Below are 24,796 nucleotides of genomic sequence, written 5' to 3'. Positions count from 1 at the left end.
TGGGGGTGCGAGACGTGGCCAGATTTTGTTTTAAAAGGTAAATCAGCGAAACACAAATTAAACACGGGCACGTAAGCACAAACACTTTTTTCATCAAACCTCCGTATTCCTTCACATTATTTAAACAATTAGCGATTGAGATTCAAAGGGGGTGCAAGGCTGCAGTAATGGTGAAGAGCCACTGGTTTAGAGGTCTGTTTGCTCGTGCACAACTGGCAATGCAGCAGCAGCATCACCACCAAATATATTTTTTTAGCATCAACAGACTGCGCGGTTCTCACCCGCCACTTCATCGAGCAAAACGCAGCCTCGGCTGAGGCTCACCTGAAACGCGGCGACGCGCCGGCGTGCATCTGAGAGTGCCACTCGGCGATTCAGCCGCGAGCCAATGCCGCACCAGGACTACATTTCAACGTTTTACGGCGCGGTGTTCCAGCGGTGCAGAGCTAGATTTATATAGATCTCCTACTTAGTGCGGTAGCACACAACTGTAAACGTTTGCCTTTAAGTGGCAGAGGTGGCTGGATCATGGAGAGATTCGTGAAACTTCAAGAATCCACTGGGTTATGAAGTGGCCAGGAGATGATGATACATCCAGTGGGTTCATGAACCCATCTCTGCGTGGGCCTTTGAGAATTACATCCTTGATATAAGTAGGTTTTTTTGTGTGTATCGGGACTCCTGCGTCAAAAACAAACGTTACAATCGTAAAATGGCCCAGTGAAGCACTCAGCTGACACGCTCTTTTTGTAGCGGGTGCAATTGTGAAAAATAGCCATATCAATCGGCATGAATCATTTGTTCACTGCAGCTCATAAGACTTAATCTCTACAAAGCGTGGGTGGAACTTAGGAGACATCAATGTAGTGCTCGGCATTTGAAGGCCTGAAGACTCAGAATCAGTGATATCGCTGACAATGTGTTCAGGGAGGCAGTTCCATATCTGGACATCAGAGTTAAAGGGACCTTCCGTGCAGGGAGCAATGTTCTGGCAACTGGGGGGCAAGGGCGTGGCTTGAGACTCAAAGGGGTTTTCCTGGATTATAATAAACGACACCACAGTATTGCTTGTTGTTTTTTTTTTAGTGACCTATACAAGATTAGTGGTGCGGCAATGTATCTAACGGTTAGCACACTTGACTTGCAATCCAGAAGCCTCGCTTGCGTTCGTTTCCCCGGCGCGGCAGTTGATACAATGGTACAAGTTTCTAAGTTATCTCCCCCCCTCCTCCTCCCCCGCCGCCTCTGTCCACGGAGGGGCATACATGAGTTCGCCACGGTCAGCCGATCGGCAGGTCGCGTGCTGTGGTGATAACTGTGCCTACTCCCACCTCTTCTAAGACGCGTGAATCGGCGCGGAGGAGGAGACCAACATCGCCTATAAGAGGGGGCGAGGTGGAACTCGCCAGAGCTCCCTCCATAAGCGGCCCTATTGCCAGGCGTGGCATGAGCAAGCTATTGCAGGGCTGCGCCTGTATCTCTTACCAGAATAAAGACCTGTCGCCCATTCAATGACTGTCGACACACAAAGTATGGTGGTTGTGTGTGAGCACCAATCTATTCAAGTGCACAATCAAAGGGAGGTCTGCACCGCCCTACTCAACACGCTGCTGCCGCCGCGACCCTCACCGGGGACAAGCGGATCGAGAAACGAACGAACGATGTTTAAATACACACCACGTACAGTACACACACACGTGTATACGCACACGCGCACGCGTGCGTATACACGTGCGCACATTGGCACAATAAAGCAACGAGTTTCCAAGGAGCGATCGCCTATAAAGGACGCTATGGAGAAGGAACGCAATAAAACGTGGCAGTGAAAATGTGTTCTGGAAGCTCTCTCTCGATAGAGAGAGAGATAAAGAGAGAGAGAATGGGTGTGCTCAGCGCGCGGAACAACAAAGCGATGGGACTGAGGATGTCCTCGTGGTTTGCTTGCTTCGCAGAGATTCAAGGTTGGAATCCAACGGCTGCCATCCCGTTGTTGTTGCGGGTGTATCAAGAGTAAAACACGTGCCGTCTGCTTCGCGGTGAACATTAAAGATGCCGCGATATCTTTGGCCAGAGCAAGCCGCTGTGTGGTCCAAAAAAAGAGTTGGTCCGAAATGTTTTGACTCGTTGGCTATCGCGACCAATGTTATGATGCATAATTGATTTTTGTGTCAGATCTCGCGTGAGTAAAATCTGTGTCGCACGCCCTTCTCTGCCCGACACGGAACATGTTTCAAGTTGTCACGTGTTGGAGAGAAATGCAATCCCGACTCTGTTGATGAGACACTTTACGTCAACCGGTCTAGGGTATGTTTGTATTGCTGCTGAATTCATGTGCTCCCAGAAGGCCATAGAGCCAATGGGTTGTGTACAACAAACCTTGACAATTCACGTGGATATGACAGGTAAATGAAGAATAAATTGTCCGCGTTATCTATTTTCCAGCAACATTAGGCGGGCGTGGTTGTGCAGGAGATGCCTTCGCAGTGCGACTCACGACCTCCTCTCGACACCAAGACCCAGGACGGTCACGGCTACGCGCCGCTTCTCGGTGGCTGCCCCCCCCCCCCCACACACAGTCTGAAACGCCGCCCCCTCTGCACATCGCAGCATCGCCTCCATCGTCTCGTTCAAGAGACGCTTAAAAACCCACCTCTACGGACCTGACTTTCGAGTGACTCTGAGCTTGGCTCCGCGCCTCCCGAGTTGCGGCCGTTCCGTCACGCAAATTTGGTCGCGTTACAAATGTCATCATCATTATCATCATTATTAGGCAAAGGTTGGTGAGTTGTGCAGATTTGTTCAACGTCTCAAACCGCAAGGTGGCAGTGCAAAGCGCGAGTCCGTGAACACATATGTGTGGGACCGTCTCGCTATATCCTCTACACACGGGAGCTCTCTAACCACGTGCACGTCTCACATAAAAGACTATCCAAACACCCGCCGTGTAGGATTACTGCCGGACACACATATATCCCGAAAACTCGGCCGAGTCATGACTACTATCGTTCACAAATTCCACCGTCACGAAGCGATAACTGGCGATGTTAAATAACAAGTATAACCCGTAAAAACAAAGTTTTTCACTATAAATCCTTTATATGCGTGGCGGCTAGAGTCCTCTCGTCCCCTGGCTTGAGATGGCTGCCACCTATGGGTCAGATAATTGCATGGCAGCATTAAGCAATTGGTAATTAAATATAATATTTTTGTCCTAACAAGTGTAAAATTTTGGGAAAAAATTTTCACGAACATTAATTGTCACGCACAACGAGTCTGTGTGGAAAATGTCAGCTCGATTGGATCACGGGAAGTGGGTTAAAAAACGACCGAAAGATTTGCACGGTCCTAAGCAAGCAAGTGAACTTAATATAAAGGATTTAATAAGTATAACCCGTAAAAACAAAGTTTTTCACTATAAATCCTTTATATGTGTGGCGGCTAGAGTCCTCTCGTCCTCTGGCTTGAGATGGCTGCCACCTATGGGTCAGATGATTGTCTGCCAGTATTAAGCAATTGGTAATTAAATATTTAATTTGTTTTCCCTAAACAGTGTAAAATTTTGGAAAAAATTTTTCACGAACATTAATTGTCTGACACAACGAGTCTGTGTGCAAAATGTCAGCTCGATTGGATCACGGGAAGTGGATTAAAAAACGACCGAAAGATTTGCACGGTCGTAAGCAAGCAAGCAAGCACGCAAGCACGCAAGCAAGCAAGCGAACTTAATATAAAGGATTTAAAAATAGGAATATGTACGGATAGCGTCGTGACGATGAGAATCTTCATCGCGTTGGGCAGCAGCAGTGGCAGCAGCATCGTGGTCATCACGCGCAATGTTGAGGCCCAACAGGCGAGAGCAGCCGAGATGATTTGCACCTCGACCGAGCCGCAGCTTTCACCAAGGCGGATTTTCAGACATTTGCTTTGGAGCCGCCCAGAAATGTGCGCCAGACATCACCAAAGCAACGCGCTCGCCCCCACACACTGGAGGAAGGTGGCCGCTAAAAAAGAACAACACAAATTACAGTCGCCCCCTGCTTAACCAAGGCTCCCGGGTTTAACAAAAAAAATACATAAATAATCATAAAATAAAATACATCTTCTTGGTTCTTTCGGTAAAGTCACGTAGATAAATAATAAAAATAAAACATAAAATAAAATTCTCACGACGTTTCGGCCACAATGCAAGCAGCCGTCCTCAGGTGAAAAACAGGGCTGTCGGAGAGACAGCGTCCGACAGCCCTGTTCTTCACCTGAGGACGGCTGCTTGCGTTGTGGCCGAAACGGCGTGAGAATTTTATTTTATTATGTTTTATTTTTATTATTTTATTATTTCCCTTCTACGTGACTTTACCGAAAGAACCAATAAGATGAATTCCTGCAGTCACGAAAGCTTTAAATCGAAAAATAAAATACGTTTCGTCTCAACAAGTTCTCAACGTCAAATAAACGCCCTCGGAGTGGTACGCGGTCAAATATTATTTGGTGATCCTGTGCTGACAGCGGGTGCCCAAGGACAAATAATAAATGCCTCATTCGTCAATTAACGCTGCCACCAAAAGGAAAAATAAGATAGCGACGTAAATAGGCGACGTTTTGGGCAGAGGCCTTTCCCCATTTTGTGTGCCGTTGGGGAGGGGCTATTGTCTGAAACGTCGCCAATTTTTTCATTCTAGATTTGAAGTTTTCGTGACTGCAAGGATCCATATTCTTTGGTTCTTTCGGTAAAGTCACGTCGTTGAAAAAATAAAAGTAAAAAATAAGAATAAAAAAAAATAGAAATAACTAAATGTAGTTATTTCTATTTTTTTTATTCTTATTTTTTACGCCGCCAATTTTGGTTGTTTTCTCCCTCTTGGGGCCGCGTCGTTTGTTGTAATAGGCAGTGCGGCTCTCCCTCCCGTGCGTTCACAGACACGGACCTGCAGAGTTTATCCAACAAGACCATCCGTTGGCTACTGCGGATAAAACCTTTTACGATGCAATCATTTGCACGCGTGCAGCTTTCGCGACTCTCAAATAATGACCTCGTCCATTGCCAGCGTTCGCGTTCGTTTCAATTCTGTCATCATGATCATTATGGGGTTTGTTTTGTTTGCTAGACCATTTGCAAAAATGCTGCCTCGAAGCATGCAGATGGTCATAAGTGGCAGGACGCATGCATACGCAAGGCCATACAACAGCTCGGAGGTGTGGGAAAGAAAATTATACCCCACGGCTCATGCTGTAACGGACACGGTAACAGCGATGTTTACCGTAAAGTGGGTGTCAGGCCTGACAATAGAGTCGAAGTGGATGCCGGTTGTTTGGAAAATCACGGAGGACGCACGTGTTGTGTTATTTAACGTGGGAAAAAAGGGGCATTTAAAAAAAAATGTAAGAATGAACCCCAATTTTTTTTTGTTTAATCAACCAAACATCAGGATAATTAGACATTCCGTCTCTGTGTAATGGTACTTCGATAGAACACGCACATGCCTTGTTGCATTGCCCCCAGGGTAAAACAACAACAACAATTGCAGTGGACGTTCGTGTGGGTCTTTCTTACTTTCATTTTTTCCCAACACTCTTTGACGTCTCCTTTTACAAACGACATGAATTTAAATTGCGCCCTCGGAAAGTTGAGGTTATTTATTTATTTACATACATTAGCATAATGCTTTTGAGATAACGGTTGGCAATTGAACACATCTACAGTAAGTAGATGTTTGAATAAGTTTTTATATCTATAACTGCGGCTGGTGATATAACCCATTCCAGTGAAGACTTTCACACAAGCATTGCACACACCCCTTCGTGCCACGTGCTTTACAGATATTGCATTAAAATACGATACTCTTATCACACAATATAGCTTCAAGTGAATTCAAAGGACAAACATGGCCCTCAATTAACCAGGTGGGGATCCACTAAGATAGAGGATATGTGGGCATTTGTAGTGGAGATGCAGCCGCATTCGGATGCCCTATAAAATCCAAATAAGAATCAGAATCTTTATTTAGACTGGAGGAATCCGACGAGCTATGAAGTTATTTTTTTCATAAATGTTCAGTCGCCACAGATGTCAAATAGCATTGTATCGTGGTCGTGAAAGGTTTGTTAAATTTTATCTCTCGAGGAAATGTTCAATTGTGACATTTAAATAACGCCGCAACCACCGCACATCATTTCCTCGACAAATGAATGTTGTCGCAAGGATCTTTAACGTCCCCTTCACAGCGATCACGCTCCAGTAATTCCACAAAAATAAACCACGAGGCCGCCGTGAGAATAAAAGCCTCCCACTCCATGCAAACGAACTTAGTGGACAGAGGAATCACGTGCTGCTAGCACTGCTGCCCGTCTGGCGCACAAATATTGCACACACACACACGAGTCATTTTGTCTAAAACGTATAGCCAAGCGTCTTTCTGCTCAAATGAGCCTTGCGATGGTGGTAACCACCACCGCATTGGTGGCTCTGAGTCAGTGATGGACATTCTGCAGTCTCATGGTGGGGTGGCCAGTATTTCCATAGGGTGGCCACGTGTTTTATTTAAAGAGAGCAGCAGCAGCAGCAGCGATGGTGGGGGGCCGAGTCTTTCGATTGTGAGAAGGGGTTTCTCGAATGCTTAGACAATGCTTGAGGACCTCACGAGCGTTGGGGGTGGGTGGTGACATTCCGTACGGCAGAGGTCAGAGAAGAACTCGGCGGGTTTTGCGTTAATGCCGCCCTCTCGACTGTGCAGCCTCAAGTCGTCTTCTGGCTGGGGGCATTTAAGCTCAAAATGGGAGCCATTTGCAAGCCCCTTGGGAGTTTTGGCTGCTTCAGAATTTGTGGACGAGCGAGCGAGCGGGCGCCGTTCAGCCTGAAAATGTCGCGCACTTGGGAATTTCTCGCGATGTTGATTCCGTGAGGGTGCAGGAGAGGATGCGAGGAGTGGGTTTATGGATGCAATGAAGTGAAGGGTGGCCAACCATGGGGGTTTTCGTCTCAATTAGTAGGACTGAGACAGTGGTGAAGTTTCCACGTGCGCATGGGAAGAAAGCTCAGTGCCCCCATAGCAAGGTGACCACTGTTCACGTCCCACCGGGCTGATGTTAACTCTATCCACACTGGACGGATGGTGGGGCTGAGTCAAACCCCCCGACCAACATTTTAGCTCGCAAAGTGAAACGTTGCGAGGCGAGCAACTCGGGAAGAAATCGCCAGCAGTTCGTTCCTTGCGTAACGAAGCGTCATTGTGAATCTGACGCCATTGCAGCACATTTAAGAAAAATAATCAGAACGCAGTAGGTCGTAATTTAATTCTTATTCTATTTGAGCACAAGTGATGTCATAGAACATAAACGACGACAGATGGGTGGTGTTGGTGGTGGCGGCGACAACTAAAAAACACCGCAGGACAAATCCGCCGTGTTTACAAATGATTGCCACAGCCGCGGCGCTGCTGGGGAAGCAGCCCCCGAAGTGATGAATGCAACATCCTCCGTAAAACAAATTCAGAATTGACCACCGTGGAAAAAAATATAGATATATGTAGAAACACGTTTCAAGCAGCGGCTGCAAAAATAACTTGCAGCTCATAAATATCAATGACGTCCGGTTTCATCGAGGATGCATTTCAAAATGTGACACCTAAATCCACCCATCCCCCCCCCCCCTTAATTAAAATTGTCACCTTTCAGGTAAAAAAAAAATGTTAAACAAAATTCACAAGAAATATCCCTGCGGGCACGGTTAAGGGACCCACATATCTTGAGCTCGAAACACTGCGCGCATGTAGCGTGCAGAGCTCCACGGATGAGTCACGCTTCTTGGGCAACCGCTATGAAATTCTGGGTTCGATTCCCAAGGCCTCATGGCTCATGGAGGTGAATACGTCATGGCAGGGCGATGAGTTGACACCTTGAGTCCCGTGTAGCGAGCAAGCGAGTGGGCTTCAGAAGAATAAACAAGACAACGGTGTTGTGCATCGTGGGAGGCGTTTTGTTGTTGTTGCTGACGGATGGAAGGATATAGGCAATGGGGCAAGCCAGGAGGAGTCGATTGTTAACCTAGAAATGTCAAAATATTTGTCGCTCAGAAGAAACAAAGTGTGAGATTTTTTCTCCTACCCTGAATGATGGCTACAATGTGACAGGTTTTTTTTGTTTGTTTGTGTAACGGGAGTGTTGTTGTTGTTGTTGTTGTTTTTGCTTCTGAATTTTTCAAACGTTTTATTGCAACGGTTGCCTTCGCGCATCCGGGGAAAGGAACACATTTTAAACATATTCTTGGTTCTTTCGGTAAAGTCACGTAGATAGAAAATTTAAATAAAATACAAAATAAAAGGCAAAACACCACGACGTTTCAATCGCAACACCGTGGTTTATTTTTCTTTTTTCTTTTCTTTTTTACTTAAATTTTTATTTATTTTTTTACTTTCTATCTACGTGACTTTACCGAAAGAAGCAGGAATATGAATTCCTGCAGTCACGAAAGTTTTAAGTCAAAAATAAAAAAAACGCCATTACGGCCGCTGATTTTGTAATTACCGTCGAGATGACAACATCGCCAGTGAAATTTTATTTTGACCGTCTCATCGCCATGTTGGCAGGCATCGCGAGATTTTACAACCACCAGAGCAGATGTTCTATCATTCGCAACAAGTGATTCACCACGCTACGATGTTGATTTACTTAGAGTTCATAGCTGCCGACCCGTACGGTTTAGCAGTGTTCTTGTACAGTGAAATTGAGTTTACAGGTTCACACAGATTATAGCCGTTTCAATATGGGCAAAACATTTTCTTTGTTCATTTGTTTGTGTTTCTCCCTTGTGATGGGACTTTGCAGGATGAGATGTATAAGGGGCACGGGGTGACCAATAAGGTCTGAATTGGTCTGTAATAAGGTCGGCAATGATAAGGGGTTGACAGGTGTGAGAGTTGGTTGCCTATCGTTCGACAGCCAAGAGAATAACAAAACGTTGAATAATACACCAAAACAATCTGAACTAAAATTCCCCCTTTTAAAAAATGAAAATTTAGCTTTTTGTGAGCGTGATGCCGGACCTCAAAAGTGGGCAAAAATCACTCAATAGTCATTGGTTCGTTGAGATTGCTCGCTAGAGACACTCGTTGATACATCTATGCATTGCAATGTCTCTAAATAATCATTCTCACACTACAGCCCGTTCTCCTATAACGCGGTCGCTGTGCTCCTGAAAAACACCGCGTTGTGGAAAAAAATCCGCGTTATAATAAATGATATAACATAGGGGTAAAGCACAGTCCGCGATAACACGTGAGATGCTTACGCAGGCTGAACAAAGGCCGAGGCATGCGTGGGGTAGCATCTAGAAGCATCCAGCAGCATCCCGTTGCCTTTGTGTGATGCTAAGCCGAGGCAGCCCGCTACAACCGCTTTTATTTCTACTCGTGCGACGTAGTAATATTCATTCAATGGCGTTATATCCAATTTGCATCCGCGCTATATATTAAAAAAGTGTTCTCTAATAATTCAACGCGTTATATCCAATTCGCGTTATGAAAACACGCAGCGTTACAGGAGAAAAGCTCGTACCATTAATAATTGAAAAACGATGTCGTCATCATGATCATCGTCATCGATACAAGTATTGATAGCACCAAATACGATTGCTCGTCATATTGAGAACCAAAAGGTGGCGTACATAGGTTTGAGGCCCTGTGTACAGCGTCGTCTTCCAGAGTAGGTGGTCCCAGTGATGAGAGGGCGCCGAAGGTGCTGTCGCTCCAAACTCGACGCCAAATAAAGCTTCACATTCATCCACGTGCTCAGTGACAAATCGCCGACGCCTTGCTGTTTTATCCTGGATTTTCTGTTTGCACATAGTCACATAGTGACTTTAAGATGTTACTGGTAGGAACCTCCTGGTTACACCAGCCCACAGGGGAGTATTGTGTCCGTCGTGCAGGGAGGGGCTGGGTGGGGAGGGGCTGGGTGGGGAGGGGCTGGGTGGGGAGGGTGGGGCGGCGGGGTGGGAGGGTTAGGGCTGGGAGGGGAGGGGCTGGTCACCCCGTGGTGCCCTTATAAAACTCAACGTTTAACCTACTCACGCCGGCTTGTGCCCGCCCTCACAGTCGGGATTATTTGCGGAATACACCACGCCGCCGTTAACCCTGGCCATTGACCGAGCAACCCAACGTTACTACCAGCTCCCTCCGCAGGAATGTGTTTTCTTGTTCATGTTTTGTCTTTTGTTTGTTGCAGGTTGCACCCGGTTCAAGAGCTCACAGGGCTATACCAAATAAATGAAACTGAAACTGAAACATCCACTCCAGATGCGCTTCTGCAGCCGCATGGAACGCTCTTCCTTCCGATTTTAGGAAACCGCTGGGGCTGTGCATTGTTAAATCATCGTCGAGATTGGCAAAGTCATTCCTCAGTTTAACACGTAGGCTTTCGCGACCAATATTGTTCATAATCAGAATTATGAATAATATTGAATTGATGAGTAAATGATGACGTCACCCTGCTGCTGCTCTATATAAGAACGGGATACAGAGCAGAGCCTCACCATTCTGGCGAATTGCCCGATGATGCTGAATGCAATTACCAGCCAAACGTCGTACTCAAAGAATTGTAAATGTTGTGGTTTCATGCTTGAACACACCGGTGGGCTAAAGCAGTGAACTATTTGTCTTTTGTCAACGTGACACTTGGGTGGTGGAGAGTTACGACACATTTATAAATAACGCGATCTAAACCCAAAAACGTTGATTATAAAGTCATTCTTCTAGAAGTGCTATTGTTGTGTTTAATTTGTTGTCCGTCCCCCGCCACCTCCGATTGGCCGCGTACGGTGCTGAAGAAGTTCAACATACATACGTCACGTGGGGGAAACCTGCCGATTGATTTGGGGGTTATCAGCCAAACCAGCGTGGGAGGATCAGGAGGATCAGGAGGAGGATCGTTCAACAGCTCGAAAAAAAAAGCTACGTACGGTGCGAAAGAAGTTCACCGTACGTGCGTACTTGGGGAGGAGGACGACCGGATGAGCTCAGTGGAGCTGGCTCGGTGACAATGAAGACGAAGCAGCGATCCTTGTCTCTCTCCACTGCCGTGGAAGATCATAATGGGTGGAATCTTACCCGAGGGAGGGCCGTTGTTAGCTGGTGTCAGGGGCTAATTAAGACTAGAATGTTTAAATTACCGGCAATTATGAACACCGCATAGAAACGGATACCCAAGGTAACTTGCTTCCTCGTGATGGTTTCTAGGACAATGTGCTCGGAGGATGCAGGAGGAAATCACCCCCCCCCCCCACCCCCCCAGTGGGCAAATCACGACGAGGCAAAGATAGTCGGCAAACAGACGACGACTAATGTATGAATCTGTTCGTAGCCCTAACGACTTCTAATCGGCAGCGCTGCGCCTGCGTGCGATGACGTTCCTCGCGTCGTTCACGATACTCGCTCATCCACCGTTGCCCCCGAGGACTCCCCCAACAACTACAACGGGGGAAGCAGGTGATTCATGAAATTAATCGGGGGTGCGAGGTGCGGGGGGGGGCGGAGGGGGGTGGTCCCCGTTACCGAACGCCTGGTGGATTTGGCAAGCGCGCAGCTGCGGCATCTCCCTGCGTGTGACTCCCCCCCGCTAAGTGACCCGCGGCAGTCGGCAAGCGGCACGTTTATTCCACTGGCACAACCCGCTGGCCATTAAGAACCGTGCCAGCACCTGTGCTCTGCGTCTCATTAAAAGCGGCGTCGTTGCCCACCACCCCCACCACACCCCTTTTCACCTGTGTGATAATCCTGGAATGCAGCGCCGTCGCATCGCCAGAGCGAAGCATCTTCACTATGAGAATATGTTTTCCCATTTTTTTCTGGCAACAAAACAGCTGTGTTAAGATGTTAATGCACCAAACTGAAACCTTTGGCAAGGAATCATGTCGGCATTAACCACAATACTCGCGGTCAGAATGCAAACAAAAAAAACATGCGTTGCCTTTGAAACTGATTTGTCCACACCAGAGACAGCTTTCTTTAGAGCCTCGTCTCAAACGGTGTTAGACCAGAGGACGCCAAAATGCGTTGAAGGGGAGACCCAGGGCTGACTGGTTCAGATAACAAATCGCCACTCACATCAGCCGTGGCTGAAAATCGACCGAGTGCGCTAACCGCTGCACCACCGCTCCACCCCCTGCTTTGATCACCGCATTGTAATATTGGGTAACTCATATTCTTTGGATCTTTCGGTAAAGTCACGTAAATAAGTTCAAAGAAAATAACAAAAAAATAACAAACTCCTCCGCTGCCCACGCAGCGATAACAAAACGATTGTGTTAAGAAATGATTTTTTTTTAAACCGCACTCGCAGTTTGCAACCCACGTATTCTAAGCTGCAGGCTAATTTCTCAGCAACTAGAGAATGCACCGGAGCGTGTCCACACACGGCATTGTGCACATATAATGCCAGAGTGTACACGTAAGGGTTTGAGATGATGAAACGCATACGATTTAAAGCTTTCGTGACTGCAGGGATTCATCTTCTTGGTTCTTTCGGTAAAGTCACGTAGAAGGAAAATAATAAAATAATAAAAATACAACATAATACAATTATTCTCACGACGTTTCAGCCACAACGCAAGCAGCCGTCTTCAGGTGGAGAATAGGTCTGTCGAGAAGGCTACTTGCGTTGTGGCCGAAACGTCGTGAGAATTATTTTATTATGTTTTATTTTTATTATTTTATTATTTTGCTTCTACGTGACTTTACCGAAAGAACCAAGAAGATGAAACGCATACGATTACATTTCCATGACCAAGTGTGTGCGTGTGTGTCATTTTATCGACCGAGCTCAAACTACTAATTATAATGATTTAATGATGGATGATACCTTGACGGATACCCTATACAATTGCTGGTGTGTGTGATGAATACCTTCACAGTATTATATTGAAATAAATACCCATCGTATGTCGCGTACTATTATTCCACCATAAACACAAGTTACAGGTTAAATTGTTCAAGCATTGTCAATTGCATGTTTCCTCCCATTAGGCAGGAGAAAGCGGGACATTTAATTGCAAATATATTCACTCCTGTTTGGCAAATCGATTAATTACACAAGTCACTCCAGCTACGTTGCTGCTATCACTGCGGTGTGACTTGGCTTGGCAATTCCCTCAGAGGGCGCCACGGGATCAAAATGTTAACTCCCTCGCCTGGTATACAGGAGGTTGTGGGTTCTATCCCAACCCTGACGATGCCTGCTGCTGTATATTTTGGAGTTTGCGTGTCTCTCTCCCCCGTGGTCGCGTTGATTTTTCCGTGGGTACTCCGGTTTTTTCCCCCCTCCACGTTTAGAATCAACGTGGCTTTTTAGAGTTTTTGGCCGCTATGAATTTCCACACGACGGTAAGCCACTTAATTTGACTGTTATTTGTGATCTACAAAGCTCAGTGGGGCCTTACTTGGTCAAATAAAGCGATTTAAAAAATTCGTCTGCCTCATTTGCCTCGCATTTCATGCAAGTCGTGGTGCGCGTGTCGGGTCGGCCATTACCCGCAAAATATTTCCCAACAGCTGATACCAAATATCATAAGTGGGCACGCTTGCGTGAGTGTGGAGTGTGTAGTGTGTGAGTGTGTGTAGTGTGTGTAGTGTGGAGTGTGTGTGAAGTGTGTGAGTGTGTGTGGTGTGGAGTGTGGTGTGGAGTGTGTGAGTGCGTGGTGTGTGGTGTGGAGTGTGTGAGTGTGTGGTGTGTAGTGTGTGTGTGGTGTAGAGTGTGTGTAGTGTGTGTTGTGGAGTGTGAGTGTGTGGTGTGTAGTGTGTGTGTGTGTGAGTGTGGTGTGGAGTGTGTGTGTGGAGTGTGTGTGTGGAGTGTGTGTGTGGAGTATGTGGTGTGTGTGAGTGTGTGGTGTGGAGTGTGTGAGTGTGTGGTGTGTAGTGTGTGTGTGGAGTGTGTGGTGTGTGTGGAGGGTGTGGTGTGTGTGAGTGTGTGGAGTGTGTGTGGTGTGGAGTGTGTGTGTGGAGTGTGTGGTGTGTGTGTGAGTGAGTGTGTGGTGTGGAGTGTGTGTGTGGAGTGTGTGAGTGTGTGGTGTATAGTGTGTGTGTGGTGTAGAGTGTGTGTAGTGTGTGTTGTGGAGTGTGAGTGTGTGGTGTGTAGTGTGTGTGTGTGAGTGTGGTGTGGAGTGTGTGTGTGGAGTGTGTGTGTGGAGTGTGTGTGTGGAGTATGTGGTGTGCGTGAGTGTGTGGTGTGGAGTGTGTGAGTGTGTGGTGTGTAGTGTGTGTGTGGAGTGTGTGGTGTGTGTGGAGGGTGTGGTGTGTGTGAGTGTGTGGAGTGTGTGTGGTGTGGAGTGTGTGAGTGAGTGTGTGGTGTGGAGTGTGTGTGTGGAGTGTGTGAGTGTGTGGTGTGTAGTGTGTTTGTGGAGTGTGTGGTGTGGAGTGTGTGGTGTGTGTGTGAGTGAGTGTGTGGTGTTGAGTGTGTGGTGTGGAGTGTGTGTGTGGAGTGTGTGTAGTGTGTGGAGTGTGTGGTGTGGAGTGTGTGGGTGTGTGGTGTGTAGTGTGTGTGTGGAGTGTGTGAGTGTGTGTGAGTGTGTGGCGTGGAGTGTGTGAGTGTGTGTGAGTGAGTGTGTGGTGTGTAGTGTGTGGGGTGTGTGTGGAGTGTGTGGTGTGTAGTGTGTGGTGTGTAGTGTGTGGTGTGTAGTGTGTGTGGAGTGTGTGTGTGGAGTGTGTGGTGTGTAGTGTGTGGTGTGTAGTGTGGAGTGTGTGGTGTGTAGTGTGTGTGTGGAGTGTGTGGTGTGTGTGTGAGTGAGTGTGTGGTGTGTAGTGTGTGAGTGTGTGGTGTGTAGTGTGGAGTGTGGAGTGTGTGTGGTGGGGAGTGTGTGAGTGTGTTGTGTGGAGTGTGTGTGTAGTGTGTGTGGTGTGGAGTGTGTGCGTGGAGTGTGTGAGTGTGTGGTGCGTAGTGTGGAGTGTGTGTGTGTGGAGTGTGTGTGGTGTGGAGTGTGTGGTGTGTGTGTGTGAGTGTGTGGTGTGTAGTGTGTGTGTGGAGTGTGTGGTGTGTGTGTGAGTGTGTGGTGTGTAGTGTGTGGTGTGTGTGTGGTGTGGAGTGTGTGGTGTGTAGTGTGTGTGTGGAGTGGGTGGTGTGTGTGTGAGTGAGTGTGTGGTGTGGAGTGTGTGAGTGTGTGGTGTGGTGTGAGTGTGTGGTGTGGAGTGTGTGAGTGTGTGTGTGGAGTGTGTGATTGTGTGTGTGAGTGTGTGTGTGGTGTGGAGTGTGTAGTGTAGAGTGTGTGTGGTGTGTGTGTGGTGTGGAGTGTGTGAGTGCGTGGTGTGTGGTATGGAGTGTGGAGTGTGTGTGTGGAGTGTGTGTGGAGTGTGTGTGTGGTGTGGAGTGTGTGAGTGCGTGGTTGGAGTGAGTGTGTGGTGTGTAGTGTGTGTGTGGAGTGTGTGAGTGTGTGTGTGGAGTGTGTGTGTGTGGAGTGGGTGGTGTGTGAGTGTATGGTGTGTGTGTGTGTGGTGTGGAGTTTGTGGTGTAGAGTGGGTGGTGTGTGAGTGTATGTTGTGTGTGTGTGGTGTGGAGTGTGTGGTGTGGAGTGGGTGGTGTGTGAGTGTATGGTGTGTGTGTGAGTGTGTGGAGTGTGTGAGTGTGTAGTGTGTGTGTGTGAGTGTATGGTGCGTGTGTGGTGTGGAGTGTGTGGTGTGTAGTGTATGTGTAGTGTGTGTGGTGTGTGTGAGTGTGTGGTGTGGAGTGTGGAGTGTGTGCGTGGAGTGTGTGGTGTGTGTGAGTGTGTGGTGTGGAGTGTGTGAGTGTGTGGGTTGTAGTGTGTGTGTGGAGTGTGTGGTGTGTGTGAGTGTGTGGTGTGGAGTGTGTGAGTGTGTGGAGTGTGTATTGTGTAGTGTAGAGTGTGGTGTGTAGTGTGTGAGTGTGTGAGGAGCGGTAGTGTAGCGGTCAGTGCACTGCGCTACGAACCTGACGACCCGAGTTCGATTCCCGCTCACGACCTTCATCAGTTACGATTATCTGAAACTGTCCTGGGCCTCCCCTAGGTCGACTCAGCCTCAAATGAGAACGTGGTGCGTAAAAACATCGCCACTGGGGAGACAAAGGCGGCCTGGCGTGGTGCTGGTCACCCACCCCCTCGCGTGCCGTGCCGGCCTTCATAGGTGCTCGCTAACAGCACTTGCCCCAACAGTCTGTTACAGGCTATACGGGGGATCTTTGTTTTTTTGTTAAGCGAGAGAGAGAGGCGTGTGTGTGATGCACGTGTGTGACTGGGGGCAAGCAGCGATTGCTCGCAATTTATGACAGAATCAGTAGCGGGACAAACACAAATGAATCGGGGACCTCCTCCTCCGCCGCCAGGAGAAACGTTGGGCAGGAGGAGGAATTCTAGATTTGAAGCTTTCGTGACTGCAAGGATTCATACTCTTAGTTCTTTCGGTAAAGTCACCATGTAGGTAAAAAATGAAATTAATAAAATAAAAATAAAAATCACGACGTTTCGGAGGCAACACAAGTCTCCGTCATCAGGTGGGACCGTCACAGCCAGATGTGCTGCATCAATCGACGCGCACCCTCTGACGTGACAAACAGCGGCGCCTATTAAACGGGATCTGCGCATAGTTGAACACGTGGCAGGCTTTCGCGACCAGTATTATTGATGATAAAGATTTTTGGGTTGGATTTCGCGTTATTTATCAATGTGTCGCAACCCTCCACCACCCGACACGGCCAATCATTAAAAAATGTGTCGCGTTTACAAGAGAGAAATAAATTTCGATTTAAAGCTTTCGTGACTGCTGGGATTCATCTTCTTGGTTCTTTCGGTTAAGTCACGTAGAAGGGAAGTAATAAAAATAAAACATAATAAAATACAATTCTCATGAAGTTTCGGCCACAACGCAAGCAGCCGTCCTCAGGTGACGAACAGGGCTGTCGGAAAGACAGCGTCTGAATGAATGTCTCATTCAATTAATGAATGTGAAACATTCATTGAATGAATGAATGTCTTATTGAATGAATGTCTCATTCAATGAATGAATGTGAGACATTTATTCATTCAGACGCTGTCTTTCCGACAGACCTGTTCTTCACCTGAGGAGGCTGCTTGCGTTGTGGCCGAAATGTCGTGAGAATTATTTTATTATGTTTTATATTTATTATTTTATTATTTCCCTTCTACGTGACTTTACCGAAAGACCCAAAGAATATGAATTCCTACAGTCACGAAAGCCTTCAGTAAAGATACATCCAGCATCTTCGGGCGATTTTTCCAGAATGAATGCGACACATTGATAAATAACGCGATCTAACCCAAAGATCTTGATTATGAATGGGATCTGTATCTGTTGCCCTCCTGCTGCTGCTGCTGCACGCGTCTGGATGTCTACCCCCCCCCCCCCCTCCGGCTAAGCGCAACAGGGAATTGAATTGAACACTCGCCCACCACCACCACCACAAACAACAACAACAAACACCAGCAGCAGCAGCAGCGGCAGCACGAGTTTTTTTCATTCAGTCGCCTCTGCATTATTTAAAACACACGATGTGTGCACTCTGTATTAGAGGTTACGTATGACACGCTACATACGTTTTACACGCGTGTAACGTGCCCGTAACGCCGACTCTCGCTCCTGAATGCCCTCTCTCAACGTGGCTAGCAGCAGAACCTCGACATTGGCACGCAGCTCCTGAACCATATTGCTGCCAGACACAGGAATATAACAGACTGTAAAGATGGTACAATACGTAATATAGACATAATGTAACGTTTACAGATGGTGGTGATGATGATGACATTTTACATTGCATTTATGCGTTATATTTAAACACGGCACTACCTTGCATTTATTGCAACGATGACAGCGTTGTGAACGTTACAGATGTAATGCATTTACCTCTTTCTTGACGCCCTTCAGTAGCCTCTGGCGCAGCTCGGACACTGTTTCAGGCGGCTCCATGGCACGGAGAGGTGATGGTTGTGGTGGTGGTGCAGTTGCTGATGGAGGCGATGACGACGACGGTGCTGATGTAGGTGGTGCTGGTGGTGGTGGTGCCGATGATGATGATGGTGCTGGTAGAGGTGCTGCTGGTGGTGCTGATGATGGTGCTGGTGGAGGTGCTGATGATGATGATACTGGTAGAGGTGCTACTGGTGGTGCTGATGATGATGATGATGATGGTGCTAGTGGTGCTGCTGATGATGATACTGGTAGAGGTGCTACTGGTGGTGCTGATGATGATGATGGTGCTGGTGGAGGTGCTACTGGTGGTGCTGATGATGATGGTTCTGGTAGAGGTGCTGCTGGTGGTGCTGATGATGGCGATGAACGTCGAGATGATGATGCCGGTGGTGATGATGTACACCGTTGCGATGATGATGATGCTAATGCTGAAAAAGGTGGTGATGCAAGTGATGATAGCGGTGGCTGTGATGGAGACACTGAAGCTGCAGACGATAATGTTTAGGATGATGATCGTGGTGGTGGTGATGAGTTGCTGCTGTCTCGTCGCACGCGATGTCTTTCCCCGAGAAGACCTCGCCAGGCAGCAGCGCAGTCTCCCGGCACAGGCGGTGGTGCCGCTCGTGTTGTCACTGCTTCTGGCGATGTGATGACGGCAGGCGCTCGCAAATTGCAACTCTCTACGCATGCACACGCCACTCCGCGTGCGGAGTGCGTCTGTATGCACGACTTTAATCGAATACCGTTCCTGTAACAGCCTCCCTCGCTGTGCGTATGTTATGTTTGCGTGTGTCTGTCGTGTGCAGCTCTCTCTCTCTGGCTCTCTCTCTCTCTGGCTCCCTCTCTCTGGCGCGCTCTCTCTCTCTCTGACGCTCTCTCTCTCTCGCGTGTGGGATGATGTAGGAGCTCTTGGCGGTGACGTCGCTAGTGCGTGCGCGGTGGAGGCTACGTGCGCGGTTTGGCTGAGCAGCTGACAAGAGCTCGTGTAACGCCCGTGTCTCCTCTCTCTCTCTCGCTCGCTCTCTCTCTCTCTATAACACTCACCACACGCGCGTGCGTGAGTGTGCACAACCTCCAGGAGGAGGGATGCATGGGAGAGACTATTCTGTAGGGTGGGGGGGGAGAGGGGGTTTCCAGACCCGAAGCAAGCACCACCTCTCGCCCTACCTTCATCCTCGATTGTCACCCGCACATGCATGGCAGAGGTGGCTCGTTTCCACCGGCGGATAGGAAGCGTAGGGGTTAGTGCGCGGTGTAGCAGTGAGCGCTGCGCTGCGAACCCGGCGAACCGAGTTCGATTCCCGCTCAGGGCCAACGTCGGGTGACGAATAATCTGAACCGGGTAACTGCGCCTCCCGTGGGTCGACTCAGCCTCAAATGAGTACCTGGTGCGGTGTGTAGACATCGCCACTGGGGAGACAAAGGCGGTCGCACGCGGTGCTGGCCACACCACCTCATAGGTGCTCGCTAACAGCACTTGCCCCAAAAGCCCGTTAAGCCTACGCGGGGGGTCTTTGTCATTGTGAGAAGCACACGTGGGGGAGAGCGGTGGCGCCGTGGTTAGTGCCACTGCGCTACGAACCCGCGGCCGATCAGACTTCGATTCCCGCTCACGAAATATGTGAAGCCGTGCAGCCTCTTCCCAAAGTCCACTCGGCCGAAGCCGAGTCCCCGATGGTACAGGTGTAGAAGAAAGAGAGACAAAGGCGACCGGGCGTGGTATTAGCCACCTCGCGTGAAGTTGCCAATCTTCATAGGTGCTACCCGCGGACAGCCAACGTTGCCCCAACACTCTATAGACAGATTCCATGGCACGCAGAGGTGGTGGTGGTGGTGATGATGATGCGGGGGTGGGGGTGCCGATGGAGGTGATGCGGCGGTAGGCGACTTTAATCTTTGGTGAGGTCATGGAGTGGTTGTGTTTAGGATATTGCACGGTTTTTTTTTTGTTTTAAAGGCTTTCATCCCCGACCTCAAGTGGTAGGGCGAAATGCGTTTAATTTCCATGCGATGAGATTGCCTTGATAGAGAAAAAGATAATGTTGCAGGACAGTGTGGACGAATTATTTGTGATGCGTCGCGAAAATTGCCACCCGACTTTGTCAATGAGAACGGGGGAAATGACGGATCTAGGAGCATCCGCGTCGAATCTACGATCAGCCTTTCTCGTCCAGTGCTAATGACGGCTGCGTGCGCATTGTGCGCGTGCAGCCGTCATTAGCACTGCACGAGCCTATGCGAGGTCATGTAACCGTCTAATTCACGCCCGGGTTTTCCTTCGATTCGCTTTTGTATATATATATTTTTTGGTTCGAGTAATTATTTTAGATGAAAAAAAAAAAGTCAGTTATTTATTTATTTATTTTGGAAATATGACTATTTTCCTAAAACCAGCCATAAAGGCTGTCTGCAGTATATTAATTTTTTTTTATATCTGGATAAGCCAGTCCATTGGAGAAGCCTCGATTTTACCAGGGGTGTCCTGTCGTGTAATTATTACGATTAAGGAAGGATGTAGGATTGAAACAAGTGGGTAGGTGAACTCCGGGTGAATTATTATGGAAGGACGTAGGATTGAAACACGTGGGTAGGTGAACTCCGGGTGAATTATTATGGAAGGATGTAGGATTGAAATAGTGGGGAGGTGAACTCCGGGTGGATGATCAAAGAAGGATGTAGGATTGAAACACGTGGGTAGGTGAACTCCGGGTGGATGATTAAGCGAAGGATGTAGGATTGAAACACGTGGGTAGGTGAACTCCGGGTGGATGATTAAGCGAAGGATGTAGGATTGAAACACGTGGGTAGGTGAACTCCAGGTGAATTATTATGGAAGGATGTAGGATTGAAATAGTGGGGAGGTGAACTCCGGGTGGATGATTAATGAAGGATGTGGGATTGAAACACGTGTGTAGGTGAACTCTGGGTGGATGATTAAGGAAGGATGTAGGATTGAAACACGTGGGTAAGTAAACTCCGCGTGGATGATTAAGCGAAGGATATGGGATTAAAACACGTGGGTAGGTGAACTCCGGATGGATGATCAAGAGAATGAGGAGGTGGAGAGTAGAGAGAGGCACCCGCGCAGTGAGGAAAACTGTGAGTGGGGGGGTGAGAACGTGGATGAATAACGTGGGGAACGGGATGAGCAGTACACGGAAGACTGAAGCAAGAGCAATAGCTTCAAGCACACTGAAACCCTCTGCTTGCTATAGATATGTGGATGACATATTGGTGGTCTGGCCACACGGCAAAGATACGCTTAACGAATTTCTAAATCATCTCAGTTCACTATGGAAGTAGAAGTTGACATAACTCTTGTGATGCCGCCGCCGCGAAGTCGTTCGGCAGGCACCAAATCCCCGACCTCGCCACCACCAAGCAACGGAGCCGACCCCGCGTCCCCCTCACCTCACATGAACACACCCGCACTCATTTCCCCCCCCCCCCATAGAGCTCCGAGGGGAGGTCGCCTGGCCGACCGGTTTTTATCCGAGAGACCCTTATCGGGATTAATTCTCACGGTTTCCGGCGATCAGGGAATTGGATGACCTCCCCCGTGCTACGTGGCACCGCGGCGCTGCGGCCGGCCTTAATATTGTGTGGTCGCGGCGTGGGGCATTCGGCCACCGCGGTTGAGGCGCATTTCCCCCCACACACACCCCCACGAGTCGACGGGGCAAGCAGGGGAGGCACGGGACAGCATGAATAGCGGGATCACAGGGGCTGTTGCGCATAGTCATGGAGGGTTGGGATAATTGCGCTTGAGCGCGCAGGCCCCATTGTTAGGGAGGGTAAGGGATTAATTAGGATTTACGCCTTGCACGCAGCACACTGATTAGCATATCAACAGCGCCCAGAACCGCCGTGCGCGTGCCAGAGGATCGCGAGCCCATTGTTTAGCGCAGCATCCCCTTTGAGGTAGGGAGGATAAATAGAGGGGCGCAGAGGGGAAATAGCTCTCTTCTCTCCAGGCCAGCGGACCAGCAGGAGTTCCAGCCAGCGACCCGGACGTCCGTGCGACGCATCGAGGTGCGCTGTGAGCGCAGAGAGCAGCGAACCTCCGCGGGCACCAAACAGTGAGTGGGGAGGTGAAGTAGGGTAGCGTAAGCCGATAAATAGGGGATAGGTACAGGTTTGGGTGGAATAGACCAGCCTCGTCGACTCACTGATTCAACATCAATTCGCAGGTAGCATATAATAAATCATTAATAGCGAAGCGTGGTCTCGCGTGATCTTGTCGTGCAGTGTGAGCGTGTGGGTGCGCTGTGTGCACAGTGGTTCGCCACGTGAGTGAGCGCTGCGCCGAGCTGAGCGCGCGGGTTGCGCGTGGGTACGCAGTGATTCTGTAGTGCTGCGGCTCGCCTCGGGGGAGCGCTGCGCAGAGCGGTGCGTGAGTGGGTGTCGCGTGTGTTCGCTCCGTGTGTGATGCAGGTGCGCGAGTATAACGTGAGTTGAGTTGGAGTGCGCGGAGCGGCGTGTGTGTGGGCGTGCGTGCGTTCGCTCCGTGTGGGTTGCAGGCGCGCGATTGGGAAGGGAAGTATCGTAGTAGAGAGGGGCAGGATACTACTCGGTAATTGACCATGCCCATTGCGCGGACCCGCGGTGGAGGGGAATCCTCGAGCGGCGGCTTCCACACCATGGGTGAGGAGCTCAGCGGCGGTTCGCACAGTAGCGGGGGAGCGAGGGATGATGTTGGCCCGGCCGTTGGCATTGTCGAGGGAGGGATCTCGGGGGCTAGCGACCTCGACACTCTCTCATTTCTGGATTTTCTTCTCGGGCGCAGTCGAAATTGTAAAATATCACACGGCGTTTACCTAAAGAAAATGCACACTGACGCGTATCTGAATGCAGAGTCACACCATCACCCCGTACAGAAATCCTCTCTCATCAAGACGCTCATACGTCGGGCTAAGAAAGTGTCAGATGGTGATTGTCTGCGAAGTGAAATTAAATATGTTAAAGAAGCGCTGCAATTAAACGGTTACAATGATGTACAAATCAACAGGGCACTGAATGCCAAAACCAAATCAAATAACACGAGCGTTGAAACTGACCAAGTAATTAAAACTATAAAATACCGTACATTGCGGGAGTAACTGATAAACTAGCCAGATGTTTGGAAAAACAAACCATCCGAGTCAGATTTGGCACGGTACATAAAAGACAGCAATTAATATCTGGTACTAAAGATGTATTACCGAAGCTATCGACAGAATGTGTGCACCGGATTAATTGCTCTTGTGGTAAATGCTATGGTGGGCAGACAAGACGAATGATCAGCACGAGACTAAAATAACACGAAAGGAATATAAAATACTCCCAAATACAACTGTCGGCAGTGGCAGAACATGTGTGCCAACAAGGACACTCAATTGATATTGATAATGTTGAAGCTCTGTGCAAAACTAGTTACTACTGGCCAAGACTGATTATAGAATTTATCCACACCAAAAAAAATCATGAAAAGTATGAAGAATCAAGCTGTGCATTAATGGGTGTTCCAAAGATATTTTGTTTTATTTGCACAAAAGATGTAACAATACAGGCTAAAAATAAGATAACCCGAGCAAGGCGATGTTAACAAATGGCAGAAAGAGTACGGTGAGTATCAAAAGGTGTGAATTCTGCGGACTTTATTCAGTTCGTCAGGTCTGTGTGATAGCAAATGTAACTGTGTCAAAGAGGATTTCAGGTTCACTGGTGAAGTCAGCCAATGTGCTGCAAGCTGTTTTAGCAGCGGCTTATTGGCACACATGCAATGGGAGTAAAATCCATATATTAAGCGCTATCCTTTGACAAAATGAGATGCACAGGATCATTACAATGTAATGCACAATAAATACGCCTTTGGTAGAAAACGCCTCCGAGATTAGTTTTTTTAAATATATGCATATTAAATGTTTCACCGTACTGTATGTAAATTTAACACTTGTGGCTGCATGCTGCATTTGCTTCGTCAAGGCAAAATAACTAAAGTAATAAATAATGCTGGACTGAAATCACTGAATAAATAGCATTCATATATTGTAACTGCACGGATAGTTTGTCAAACAGCCACTGTAAAGAATAAAACATTTATAGGGCAGCTTTTAAATATGTATGAAATAGACCGTACATGTGTTTGGAAGTGCCCATTGAATGCGACGTATGGTCCCCTGGGTTTTGTGGAGTCACTCCGGGGTGTTCGTGGCCACTTTTTTATTAAAAACATTAATTAGAGTGGTTGGGATTTAAACTTACATTCGTATTGCAGTAAAAACGATTGCAAATACGGAAAGATCTCGCCAAGGAGACGGCCCACCAATTGTAGTAATCTCATCTCCGCATGTTTCAACAGCCAACCGTGAGACCTCTTTTTTAAATCCTTTATATCAAGTTCACTTGCGTGCTTGCTTGCGCGCTTACGACCGTGCAAATCTTTCGGTCGTTTTTTAACCCACTTCCCGTGATCCAATCGAGCTGACATTTTGCACACAGGCTCGTTGTGCGTGACAACTTATTTTCGTGCAAAAAAACTTTCAAAATTTTACACTTTTTAGGAAAAAATAAATTATATTTAATTACCAATTGCTTAATGGTGGCAGGCAATCATCTGACCCATAGGTGGCAGCCATCTCAAGCCAGAGGACGAGAGGACTCTAGCCGCCACGCATATAAAGGATTTATAGTGAAAAACTTTGTTTTTACGGGTTAATTTTACCTCCTGCCAGTTTCCTATTGCAGTAAAAACGATTGCAAATACGGAAAGATCTTGCCAAGGAGACGGCCCACCAATTGTAGTAATCTCATCTCCGCATGTTTCAACGGCCAATCGTGAGACCTCTCTTTACCTCCTGCCAGTTTCCTGGGTTGAACTGGTCAGTCAGGGTGCGGGGGTT

The 24,796-nt window shown here is 48.1% G+C and overlaps 1 protein-coding gene across 2 annotated transcripts in view; it reads right to left on the bottom strand.

Annotated features, from left to right (window-relative positions):
- LOC133348939 (small G protein signaling modulator 1-like) overlaps positions 1-18,853 on the bottom strand; it is a 165,433-nt gene extending 146,580 nt beyond the window's left edge. For both annotated transcript variants that reach the window (XM_061562082.1, XM_061562083.1), the window contains exon 1: positions 17,850-18,853. In XM_061562082.1, coding sequence (XP_061418066.1) covers positions 17,850-17,912 — 63 coding nt within the window. In that variant the 5' untranslated portion in view covers positions 17,913-18,853. The remainder of the gene's footprint in view (positions 1-17,849) is intronic.
- Between the last annotated feature and the right edge of the window lie 5,943 nt (positions 18,854-24,796).

This window comes from Lethenteron reissneri, chromosome 28, assembly GCF_015708825.2.
Source record: "Lethenteron reissneri isolate LAM-NWPU_2019-01 chromosome 28, ASM1570882v1, whole genome shotgun sequence".
NCBI lineage: Eukaryota > Metazoa > Chordata > Hyperoartia > Petromyzontiformes > Petromyzontidae > Lethenteron > Lethenteron reissneri.
The sequence above is the reverse complement of the archived record's forward strand: the minus strand, read 5'-3'. Positions and strand labels throughout refer to the sequence as shown.